General features: G+C 50.7%; 1 protein-coding gene and 1 long non-coding RNA gene across 8 annotated transcripts in view; one reads left to right on the forward strand and one right to left on the reverse strand.

The window, feature by feature from the left end:
* Positions 1–2,389: 2,389 nt before the first annotated feature.
* FRMD5 (FERM domain containing 5) overlaps positions 2,390–12,659 on the reverse strand; it is a 321,311-nt gene continuing 311,041 nt past the window's right edge. For 2 of the 7 annotated variants that reach the window (XM_061395080.1, XM_061395078.1), the window contains 5 exons: positions 11,673–11,747; positions 11,047–11,115; positions 10,051–10,157; positions 3,436–3,779; positions 2,609–2,837 (listed from right to left, as the gene is read on the reverse strand). In XM_061395080.1, the coding sequence (XP_061251064.1) occupies positions 2,835–2,837; positions 3,436–3,779; positions 10,051–10,157; positions 11,047–11,115; positions 11,673–11,747 (598 nt within the window). In that variant the 3' untranslated portion in view covers positions 2,609–2,834. Of the gene's footprint in view, positions 2,556–2,608; positions 3,780–10,050; positions 10,158–11,046; positions 11,116–11,672; positions 11,748–12,659 lie in introns of those variants that run through there. The other 5 variants (XM_061395076.1, XM_061395079.1, XM_061395074.1 and 2 more) reach the window with 3 other exon arrangements.
* LOC133234489 (uncharacterized) lies at positions 3,769–9,281 on the forward strand. Its single transcript, XR_009732146.1, has 2 exons — positions 3,769–6,542; positions 9,061–9,281. It is a non-coding gene; the product is annotated as an uncharacterized LOC133234489 (long non-coding RNA).

A 12,659-nucleotide genomic window follows, 5' to 3' on the forward strand; every position in this document is an offset into this window, starting at 1 on the left:
AGTCACAGACAGCAGTCAGCTATGTAAACCCCACTGGTGTCCTCTTATCTATGGGCTGTTAACTTTAAGGAGGAGAAAGTGAGACCGGCTGTCAGTTAAAAAGAAAAAAAAGAGTCCACTCTCTTCTGTGATATTTAAATATTTATTTAAGTTTAAAAATAATTTTCATGGCACCAGTGATTTTATGCTAACTACATACTGCATATGTAGAAAAAGGTACATTGCTTTGAAGGAAAATGTAACTTAGAATTTTTGGCACATGAAAGGTTAACAACTATATATATATTTTAATGAAACTAAGAAATTCACATTTGCAGGTAGTTTACCTTCTACTGCTTAAAGATGCAGTACACTATTCTTCAGTAAGTTTTATTTCCTCTGATAGATGAAGCTATGGAAACCATTGCTTTTTCTACAATGAGATCAAACTAATTTTGAGAGAAAATAGACGTAGTGGAACACAGTAAAGCTAGGTTAAAAAACGTGAACAACTTTTGATGATGGGGGAGATAGCAAAAAAGACTAGTCACCAACAGAGGAGGTTTGTTGTTCAAGCATTATGTGAAAAGCAAATTGAAGGAGACTTTTCTATCTGTATTTTGTAGGTGGGATAAGCTGTGGAGAAATATAATCCACAAGTTTCTGTTCAGAAAGCAAATCCCTCTGTTGGAAGTGGTGTGGACTATTGTACCGTTGGAACTCTAGATACAAGTAACATACCAAGATATGGAATACTGCATCTTCCGTTAATGTGAATATGAAAGGTCAGAGTTGAGTCTATCACTCACTGCATAGAAACACCATATTCTACAGACTGAGGTAGGAACACTACACTAAAAGGTAATCTGCTATGTTGCATAAGACAGTAGATATCCAGGGTAAAACCAGCCCCGTGTCTCCTGACAGCCTTGTCGTCTTTGAGTCTACTTTTCACTCAAGTCCTCTGCTAGTAAAGCCTTTCCTGTGTAGATGACAAGTGGCAGTGGCTATCTGGTTCTGAGTGATCCCTAATCTTTACTAGGATCTCCCTCAGTTTTTGTCTTGTCACTTGGAAAACAGATGTTTGTAATTCTGCCCAAATTGTTGCTGGTATGGAAATGGTCAGACAGGCTCTCCTCTTCCAGGCTTCGATTCTGGCTGCATATTAGCATTACAGTACTTGATCTTGCTCATCGTGGCATCAGGCATCTCTTTGCTGGTTGGTTGTTCGAGCACCCTTTAAACAAGCAAGCCCAGCGTCTCTACTGGGAAATGATCCTGGATCTCTACCTGTCAGAAATCACAGCAGAGCTGGCCCTCCTGCTCACACACTGGTAAGAAACAGTTCTGTTGTCTAGATCGGGGTAGGCAAATTCTGGCCTGTGGGCCAAATTCAAACTCACCATCTGTTTTATAAATAAAAATTCTATTGGAACAGAGCCTTGCTCCTTTATGTATTACCTGTGGCTGTTTTTGTGCTCAGACAGCAGAGTAGAGTAGTTGCCACAGAGTATGGCCTTCAAAACCAAAATTTAAAAATATTTACTACCTGGCACTTTACAGAAGAAGTTTGCCGACCCTTGGTCTAGATAAAAGGGCGTTTAAAATTTCGTAATACCCACCTTAAAAAAGAACTCTGTTTATTCCATGGCTGTTATATTCTGTACATGGATATGGTTCTGCCACCTCAGAGGACACACTAGGGCAAAGCAGACCTGCACGTGACTCTCTGTTCTGCGCGCCCCAGCAATCTGTCCACGGACCATCTACCTACGTCCTCCAGCCCCACATGACTTGGAACTCTCTCCCTGAGATGAAAACAAGTTCTTGTGTGTGAGCGGCTGTAAGTGTTGCAGAGCTTGGGCCGCGGACCCCACACTCGCCCTTCACACTTCTGCCTGCTTCCAACGGCTCTCAGCCAGGACAGCCAGCGTTTTCCTACAGCTTTCGTCTTCCTGGTGAAGAGGATGACCCTAGGGGGCAGTGTTTCTACAGCTAAGTGTTGGTCTCTGCCACGTTCACCTTTTGGAGGCATCTGTTAGAACTCTTAGTTAAAGAGATTCTTTTCCTGGTCCCTTCCAAGGCTGTTTGGTTGATCTTGGAATTCTATTTTCTGAAGCTTTTCATTCTCAGGATCAGTTTCTTTCTTGCATCTTTTAAGTTCATCAGGCTCTCTTTTTCTTACTCCATAAAGTAAAAACAAAAGGTGAATTGATAAGAAAATAATATTTTGTTGTTAAAATATAAATTGAAATAGTCTTTTCTAGGGGGAGAGGGGTGTACAAAATAAGTACTGCTGTGTGATCTCAACAGTCTCTCCGGTACCTCAGCTCTGGTTTCTGTTAACCGTACTTAGTCCAGCGTCTGACAGTGCTGTCTACTGCTGGCGCCACTGAATTCACCTATTGCTTCTGGAGCACTGTAAAAGTCTTGAGGTCCTTAGAAAAAGTCACAGGAGTCTAAGTTCATTATACAGAACTCATGGTGATGCTCCCTAGGATCTAGTCTTAGGGGACAGACTTATCCCACCCCTGCTGCTGTAGCTGCTGTAGCAGTGGTCGTTTCAGATCCCCACTCTGCTCAGATTTGAAAGAAAGAAAAGGAAAAGAAAATCCAACTCAGACCGTCATAAGAAGCAACTTTCCATTTAATCGTTCTACATGGATGTTTACTTTTTTTTTTTAAAAGCTCTGTCTGGGAAGAAAACCTAGACAGTCCCCATTGTCCAGGCCCCTGACCTGCCCCGCTGAGGCTGCAGTGATGAGTCTGCTGGGCCCCCAGCAGGGAAGCTCCTGCGGTAAACAGAAGACGACAGCCCTCTAGTCTTTAACTAGTGTCTCGTCTGCTGGGTGACACTACTGTGAGAATCAGTAATAACAAAATAAATTATTTTTGATATCTTCAAAATAATACACACCTATGAAAAATCAAAATTCAGAACCAAAAATTATCCTGCAAATTGGGAGGATGAGAAACGGAGTTGCTGAGCCTTTCTTGAGAGAACCTCTGAAGGAAATGAGTTTTCCCAGTTAGTTTAGACAAGGCGTGTGCCTAGCCCCTTTCTTCTTCTGGGAAATGACCCTCCTAGGCTGTGGACTTTCTGAGTCATGAGAGGAGGACTTGGAACATGTGCCGATGGTTCCGCGATGGGCCCCATTGCTGGGAACGGGTAGCCGGGCTCCTTGGTCCACCTGGCTAGTTATTGGGAGGATTCATGCCTTCTCAGGTGTCAATGAGCAGGCTCACGACTGAGCGGATTTTGCAGGCAAACCATCGCCTGAGGGGACAAAAGTATTGATAGTGGAACTGTTCAAACTCGGGGGTCTGGCGGATATCGCGGAAAAAGGCAATGTCAAGGTCAGACTCAGTAAGGATGATCAGGAGGAGGAGCAAAACAAAGAGGAGTCCCATGGTCACAAGGAGCAAACGGAGGACACTTAAAACAAACTTATTCACCTGTTCCTCCTCCGGCCTGCCGTGCCCCTGACACAGGGCCCTCAGCTCGCCCCCAAGGGCCTCCAGCTCGGCGGCAGTCGGGGTGCTGGCCTCAGACTCCTTCTCCTCCTCGATGCTGCAGGTCGCCCCGTTGATCTGCCGGGAGAGCAGCATCAGCTCTAGGCTGTGCTCGGCCACAGGGGTGGGCAGCACGCTGTCCGCAGGGCTGTAAGCCTCGTCCGCGATCACGGCGACTCGCTCGTTGCTGTCTGCCCGGCCGCTTCTCGCGTGAGGCAGGAACGTGTCCCCATGGGAGGAGGCACGTACTGGGGTGGAGTGGGCGCTGTCCCGCAGGGACTCGAGGCCTAGAAAGACAAAGGGGAAGTGAGCAGGCCTTTGTGTACAAGCGCGCTTTGTGTGGTGGAGGCAGCCCCGTTCCGTTTGGTCACTGACGTCTTTGGAAGCCCCTCTGCAGCCCCACAGGACCAGCCGCCGTCGCCCCTGCTCTCTGTTTTGATGCATCAAGAGTAGGACCAGAGAAGCAGCAGGAATCAGGGTGTCACTGGCTGTAAGTTTCTGTTTTGTTTTTTTCCTCTCTTTGCTTATAGTTTTGGCCATAGTCGTTACAGACTCTGCCTTTCCTGCCTTTGGTGTCCTGGCTCAGCCCAACCTGAAAGAGAATTGCAAACTATCTCTGACCCAGAGCTGGGGTTTTGGTTCAGGGAGCTGAGGGTCTTGAGAGGCAGGAATGAAGAGGAGACTGTTTTGCCCAATGGGGCCTCATCAGTTACCTATTCTGGAGCTGAGTGTCCTCCTGACACCTGAACACACTGCTCCTTGAACTCGTGAGTTCATCTTTTGGACTTCTGCAGTTGCTGTCAGTCTCTTCAGCCTCCACTCTTAGCTGTACTGACCTAGAGTGGGGTGAAAACCCAACCTGCTCTTCCTAAGTGCTTGCCCTCTCTTTTCACCTTCGAATGAGCCGGGTCCAGAACAGGTGAAACCAGGGGAGTCAGCCTGGAGTGTAGACTGGTCTCTGAGAAGAGGACCAGTGGGAAATTCTCTTACGTTTGTCTGGAGGAAGGGTCTTCTGGCCCTAAAACTGCTCATTATTCTCTTTCTCAGAACATTTCTCACTTTCCAGAGCTTAAGCTCTGGTAGGGAAAAACAGAAACTGGTTACTTCCCTCAACCAAACAGCCGCCACCCAGGCCTGAGGATGTGGACTCAGACTGGCTGAGCACCCTGTCACCAAGCTCCCAAGAAAAAGGCTTCTTGTTTCAGGCTCAGTGTCTGCATTTCCCACTCCTGGACACACTGGTGCTGCCGGAGCGGCCCTCCCTACCTTTGTGGTCCACATCAAGAGAAGCTTGTCCCTTTCTCTTGCTCTGAAATTGACCTTGACTGCCCCAGACTGAACCAGATTCCCAAGTAGTAAAGATCTGACCTAACCAGGGCTGCTTAGGGAGTTTTCTGGCTCAGGGTTAGCTTCTTTTAAAAGGTGCCAGTCACCTTTCAGAAGCAGTGTGTCTCATCTTCGTTAGCTTCCTTGTAGGGTAGCCAGTTGCAGCCAGGCCGCCTGCCTGCCCAGGCTGCTTCAGCCGTTCTCAGCATATGCACAGTTACAGGTTCTCCAGAGGAATGAATGAGTGGCTGGGGTGAGTGGGGCAGATGGCAGCCCCCCGTTCTCCGCCTCTGCTCCCCATCACATCACCGTTAGTGTACTCGCCACAGCTCTCAGCTCCTGCTTTCAGAAGGTTCATGGGTCCTGGCTGTATTCCCTTTGTCCCTATGCTCTAAACTCTTAAATCTGTATAATGTTTTAAACATTTCAAAGCACTTTTATCTTTCAACATTCTTCATGAAGTAGATAGGGCAAGAGGTTATAAAACTTTCCAGAGTCATGTGGTTGGTTGGTACTGGCAAAGGCGATGGTAGCGTCCTAGCATCTTTCTATTCCACGGTGCTGATGACCATCCAGCTGGATTCCGGGGAGCGGAACAGCGGGCCAGGATGAATTAAGTGAACAGCCTGCACCTGCCTTAGATTTAAGTTGCCCAAGAAACCGTCATGAAATAAGGTAGAATTAAGAGCCTGTCCCTTGTTGCAGCGCCTTCTATGTTCCTCTGCTTTCTGTTCCCCTCTTCTGCCCCCACTGCACGTGTAACCTGAGAAACACGTGCCTGCGAGTGTGAAGTGGGTTCCTGATAGAACAGAAGCCTTTTCAGGCCCTGACTACACGTGATGCTGGCTCAGCTCCTTTCCCAAATCCTCTTGTGGCTCTCTGTTCTCGGGAACCTCCTCTCCCTTGCACCTCACAAGGACAGCTCTGATGGCAGATTTTCCAGCACATGACCAGAGTAGCTGCCAGAAGCCACTTCACTGCAATCTCAGCTTGGCCTACAATTCAGCTCTGAGCTTGCTGGGGAAGGTGAGAGGCAAAGGCTGTGACATGAGAAAACACAATCAGAGGGACCGCAGAAGCCACGTCACCGTGAGTTGTTGGTGCTCTCAGTAAGCAAGATACTGGCTACACATGCATTTTTCCCCTAAGGAGAGCGCCCGACAGACAAAATTATTCAGTAAATATTAGTCTTCTATTCCCCCAACAGCAGGCTTCCCTGGTAGCTCAGACAGTAAAGATTCCACCTGCAATGCAGGAGACCCAGGTTCACTCCCTGGAGAAGGGAATGGCCACCCACTCTCAGATCCACCTGTAAGGTGATCTTAAATCATAACTCCTATGCCACGTTAGTCCTGTACAGAGCCTCAGGTTTCAGTAGAAATCATCACTCGCCTCAAGCCTGTTGTTCTGGGATGGCTCAGGTGGGCGGCACAGCAAGACAGAGGGTGTCTCTTTACCTTGGAGGCGCTCCAGCTGATCGCCTTGCCTGGAGTCGGCTCCCAGTGGGCTGGGGGGCACAGCGGTCAGGAGCCTCCCCTGAAGCCGGGGCCCCAGCCTCAGGATGCGCACGCTCAGGGGCCGGAGGCAGTGATTAGTCAGCCGGAGCTGAACTCGGACTCGCGTGTGAATCTTAATCAGGCTTTTCCCCATGGTGGCCCAGGAAGGCAGGCACGTCTTCAGCGGAAACCAGCTGGTCTCCTCATGGGACCGGCCAGGAAGAGAAGGTACAGGGGGTCACGGAAGGAAACCCAACCAGGGACGCAGGCTTTTTCACTGATCACACGCCATGGCAGCCCCTTCACAGTGCCTCCCATGCTGGAGACAGCAGAGCGGCTCTGAGAGGCCAAGCTTATCAGGGCCCTGGAGTCAGTTAGAAGCACTTAGACCCATAAAAAGTAATGTTTTCCCAGCCTGTAGAGCTGGTTCCCTGAGGCCCGTTATCAGGGCCCCAGGCCTCTCAGAGGGTTAGGGACCGAGAGGGTAGGGGTGATGCCAGAGGGGAGAGGAAGCGGAACCGCCCCAGAAAACCCAGGATGTGAAGCCACAGAGGCAGGGGGCCTTGTGATGTGAGGCTCTGATGTGTGAGGAGGGGGCTCTGCGGCTGGAAATGGGCCCTGTCCTCTGCTGGGCTCTGTGCAGGCTGGTTGCTGACTGGTGCCCCCGGGGGTACAGTGAGTGACAGGAACGGACATACCTCTCTGGGTCAGGCCTGTGCTAATGTGTTCTCTTGGCATCCCTGAGAGCAGAGGGCAGGGCCAACCAGTGCAGGCTTCTGTTTAAAGGTTTCAGTTCAGTGCGATTACATGGTTTCATTCAAACTGCAATGTTACGTTAATGTTTTTGCTGTTTACCCCCATTTTTGGAGAAAAACAAAGCTTTCCCCTGGAAAAGGCAAATGGTTTCTGTGATAACAATTTATATGGTGTATAGACTGTAGGAAAGACAACCCCTGATGGAGCATGAGCCCATGTCAAATGTCCATAACTTCCTGGGAGTTGTGCTGGTTTGTGCCCTTCTCTGAGGCCCCCGTCACGTCCCTCCCACCCTTCCCTGCCTGGTTGGGTGGACAGTGGGGATCAGCCATGTTAGGGGCTTTAAAGGCAAAACTGCCCTCAGAGATGATGCAGCTGAACTTTCTCCTCCTGAAATGATCCATTCTTTATTTCACTAGGTTTCATGACCCCTGTACTTCCTAGGTGGCGCACTGATAAAGAGTCTGCCTGCCAGTGCAGGAAACACAGGAGATGTGGGTTCGATCCCTGGGTCGGGCGCCAGTCCATGGGGTTGCAAAGAGTCGGACGTCACTGAGTGACTAAGCACATGGCTCATACCTCTCTCCTGCTCTGCTTAAGAAGTCATGTACTGTCTGGGCTTCCCAGGTGGCTCTGGTGGTAAAGAACCAGTGCCAGTGCAGGGGACATAAGAGACGCGGGTTCGATCCCTGGGTCAGGAAGATCCTCTGGAGAAGGAAATGGCAACCCACTCCAGCATTCTCATGGAGAATCCCATGGACAGAGGAGCCTGGCAGGCCATGGTCCATAGGGTCGCAGAGAGTCGGACACGACTGAAGTGACTAAGCACGCATGCACGCGCTGGTAAGAGCCACTTAACTGCTGAAGTCTTGTATTTTTTCCAAGGCAGATGTCCATCTGCCTCTTCTCACACTGACTTTCATTCTGCCTGTGAGTTTATTCCCACTGGGGCAGTTCTGAGCTGCCTGCTCCCTCCTGGGTCTAAATGGGCCCCGGGTGGGGATGGAGGCTGTGCTTGACTGTAGGCAGCCTGGGGCACAGGGTGTGAGGAGCAGGGTGGCTTGGGGAGGAGCACTGGGACGGAGGCCTGCTGGGCTGTCATCTGCCAGGTGTCAAGTTCTGAGGCTGAGCTTTTGAGGCCAGGCCCTGGCCTTTGGGGGAGAGGGGTTCTCTGCTCTAACGGCTTTCGTGTGGCCTCTGCCCTCTGCATCCTCCTTGGCCATTTTGCAAGCTCAGGTGACTTTTGGATGTTGAGGAGCTTACTGCTGCTACGATGGGAGGAGGCTGAAGGCATAGCCAGCGCTGGCTGGGAGCTGAGGCGGCCCCATTGCTCGTCTTGGAGAAGCCTGAGAACAGTGTCCCCACCCCTGGGGTGATGCTAACCCTGCTTGCAGCTACTCCCGATGACCTGTATCCCCACCTGGATGGCCCCAGTCTCCCCTCTTCTGGGAATGCTGGTTTTCTTGATATTCTTCCCTATACTGGGGAGCAGTAATGCCCGAGGCTGCTCTGTGATTCCTGTATTAGTGCCAGCTCCCCCTGGGGGTGGCCCTTCTCTCTGGGAGGACAGCTGTCCCGACTTTCTGCAGGAGTCCTGGGATGGACCTGATGGCAAGAAGGGCCTCAGAGAGGGGAGGAAGATATGTATCCTCAAAAGATGAGAAGACATTCCGCTTTGCTGAGATGCACACCCCAGAATAAGAGAGCCGGGCTCAGTTCTCCACTGAAGAGTCAGATAGGAAAAACCCAGGGGCAGTGTCTGATGACAGCCAGAACTCAGTAATTCCATACCTGCTTGGTACTTTACAAGGCCACCCCACCCACGACACCCATCCCCCCCTACAGTGGGGTCAACAGGCTCAGGTTAAGCAAGCTGCCCCAGAAGATGCACGGCAGAGCTCCTGTGCTGACCTCAGCTTTCTGTCTGGACCAGGGCTCTCTGCAGTGCTTGCTGCTGCCAGTCAGTGCTTTCGTCTCTTTACTTGCACAGGGACTGGTCCAAATCCGCCTGCCAACGCAGGGGCCATGGGTTTGATCCCTTGTCCGGGAAGACCCCACATGCCTCAGAGCAACTGAACCTGTGCTCCACAACAGTAGACCACCACACGGAGAAGCTCGAGCACTGCCACAACTGGAGAAAGCCCGCACGCAACAAGGAAGATCTGGCGCCACCAAAAATCATAAAATAATAAAGTACTCGCACATACACCAGCTTCTTCACAGCCCCATGGAGTTTTACAAATGGAGCACTATGGTACTCCCATAATTAAGGCAGCTGATGGTGGCTGCCCGGCCGGGGCTCTTAACCCCTAGCCTATTAGTAGTTCTGCGCCATACTCGGGTGATGCAGTCACTGACACATCATTAAATTCTAAGCACAAGCCAGGGATCCTCCTAGAGGAGCAGCAGAACAATGTCCTTCCTAACCTAAGGGATTCTCCGTTTTCATTAACAAACAGCATTCCCACAGAAAGGGCTGAGGGCCTTCCCTCCCCAGCCTCCAGGACAGAGAGGTATGAAGCAGTCATATTCTGTGTCCTGTTCCTTGACACCTTCTGAGGCCTTCCAAAATGTCATCTTCAGGAAGGAAAGCACTCAACTGTATACCCGTATCAGGCCTGTGGGGCAGCCCGGGTCAGTGACCACAGCTGACAACAAGAGTCCTAGAGTCTCCTCACGGTATTAACAGTCCAGAGACTGGAGGGGTGTCAGCCTCAGCTACGGGGGTGTCTGGTTTGGTGAAGATACATAGACTTTGTCGTTCTTCCGCCTCCACCAAGAGGACAGATTTCTACAAAAGGAGAAGGTGGTGGCAGCTACTGGAATGCTTCAGGACCATGCAAACGGGTTTTCATTTCCTGGGGAACTGCCTCACCCACCTTGATCCTTTAGGCTGTAGAGACCGGGTATCAGATCTGGAACACCAGTGAAAGCCTGCAATGTGGAGGGACCCTGGGTCACCTCCAGAGCTCGGGCTCACCTTCCATGATGGAGATGTGAACAGCTCTCCTGCGGGTCCTGGGGACGCTGCTCAGCCTTGGGCCGTGGGTTATGGAGGGACAGCTGCGGCTGGGGACCATCCCCGCTCTGAGGTTAAAGAAAAAGAGAACTCTTGACTCAGTGCACAGACAGATAGAGAGTTGACTAGTTGTATTCTAGTTACATAGAATTGCCTGGCTGTGTTAAGTTTTGTTTTTTAAAATCATTATCCCCTTTAGTCCCTGGATCCCAGTCAGAGACACTACTTCAAACCTGTCAACCTCCTAACATCCCAGACCCACCAGAACCTTTCTTCAGCGTGGCAGTGGTGCCACCAGTCCCTGGGCAGGACTCAGGGAGGTAGAGCCCAGGATATGCGGCACTCCTAAAAATGTGCCTAAGACCGATTCTGCAGCCTCCCCTGACTTCCCACAGGGGCTGCTGGTGGCTGCGGCTCCGTGTGAAGGCAGGAGTAATGACCTCTCCCATTCGCAGAGGTCAGGCTAGCGGCAACCCCAGCCCTCTTAGCCAATCGTCTTCTCCCCGGGTCTCGTCATGTTCTAGGAGATAGACTCCTGGACATGCCTGATTTGATTTACACTTACACATAAAGCATGGATCTTGAAACTATTTCAGACCTAGTGTGACTGACTTCCTCTCACAGACTGTTTACAGAACCCATGAAATCTTGCTGCTTAGGCGTGTCCGCTGAAGTCTGTGACTAATTTGAGGACTTGGGATGACGAAGAGAATTACCCAGGAAGGAGGCTCCTGGGTCCCATGTATTGTCTTGGCTGCATTCACCCACCTGCCCTCATTCTCCATCAGGGCTCAGGGAACCAGGGTCAGCCTGTTCCGTAGGCCTTTGGCCGAGACTGGTCTCCTCAGCCTCCTGCCTGGTTTGGGAGCTGTCATGGCTAGAATCTTCATAGCGCTCAACTTAAGATCCTGAGATCTGATCTGGGACCTGGCTGGGGGTAAGCCCCTGGCAGCTTACCTGTGTATTTCTGGTGGCTCCCGCTTGATCTTGGCACTAGACTCCATTACTTCTTTCGCAACTCGGCCGCTGTAAGTAGTAAAATAAAACATGCAGCAGGAAGTGAGACAGTGTTCCAGGACGCGCTCTCTCTAAGATCTCAGATAACTGGCTGCACTGGGAAGTAGCCTCTTTGGCTTACCCCATCCCAGTGTTCAGGCCACTGAGAAGGGCTTGCTTGTGGGGGTCAAGAGCCCTAAGGCATCCTGAAAGCTCTCTATCTAGAGGCTTTGGGATCTTCCGTTCTCATTTAAAGAATGATTCTTCATTGTCCAGCATGTTCCAAAAATATTGCCTCAAAAAAAAGACCTTTAGACAAAAATGAGAGGCATCACTGTTACAGTTCTTATTTTGCTGTTTTTGTAAGAGGAGGAGGAGAAGATACATATTGTCAAGCCCTACAGGCAAACAGCTGCAGAGAAGGAAATAGTCAAAGGGTTAGGAGATAGGAGAACCGGATGGAAACCACAGGCTTTTCTGGAGGTTCCCAGCATCTCTGTTCTCAAGGGTAAGGACCACTGAGCCACTGTGCTCCAGGGAAGGGTCTGAAAATAGGTCCATAGTGGTTACTTACTGTCACTATTTACCTGTATCGGAACCGGCTCCCTTTAAAGAATAAATTGCTGCTGGACACTGTGCGCACTTGGCTTGACTTCTCCAGCCTGCAGCAAGGCAAAGTCCAGTGTGACAGACGGCCTGCGAGGCCTTACCGCCTAAGGCAGCGCGTCCCCAGCTCCTTCCAAGGGCTACTTGAGGAAACCCTTTGGGAAAAGGCCCTTCACAGCCCCACTTGTTTCTGACTCTCCTTCAGCCCCTGAGGGCCACACTCACGGCCTCAGTGCTGGGGGTGGGCAGGCTGCAACCTGCTTCCATATCAGGAGTGTACAGGCTCCTCAGGAGTGCCGGCTGGGGCTCCCCAGGAGGACCGAAAGAATAAACGTTAGGGCCAGGGACTGGCCGAGTAAGAGAATGCCACCCGCTGAACCTCAGCCAGGCCTCTGTTAGCAGTGTGCTGTGGGCAGGTGTCTCTTTCCTCTCCCAATCTTCTCTATAAAATAGTGGAGCTGGGACTTCTTGACCTCAGGAGTCCCTCCCAGAACCAGCATCTGAGAGTTCATGTGGATATCTGGGTAACTGTGGGTGGAGAAGAGAGGAGAGTCTGCCTTCCTATTCTGTCTCCTTGGAGAGAACCTACGGTGTGGTATCACTTTAGAGACTCTGAAAAGCCCTGAAATGAAAAAACTAGCTGAACTTTAGTACAAGTTCCACCATTTATTTGAACTCGGACCCATTCGCCCTCTCTCAGAATACCTACTAACACCGCTGTCCAGGCTGTGGACAGCCTATCTATCCTCTTGAGTGACCTCTGTGACCTCTTTAGTCCTCTCACACTTGGACAAGAAAGCTTGGATAGAGCTCCCCAGATTGAATCTCCTAAGACCCAGCTCCACCCACAACACGCCCTGGGTTGCATGTCGTGCTAACCCAGCTGGGAACCAATCTGGTCCAAAGCCTCTGTCCTGAGCGGTCAGTGAACATTTAGGGAGGCGTCCCTATATCCAGGAACAGCAGTT

This window comes from Bos javanicus, chromosome 21 (genome assembly GCF_032452875.1).
Source record: "Bos javanicus breed banteng chromosome 21, ARS-OSU_banteng_1.0, whole genome shotgun sequence".
NCBI lineage: Eukaryota > Metazoa > Chordata > Mammalia > Artiodactyla > Bovidae > Bos > Bos javanicus.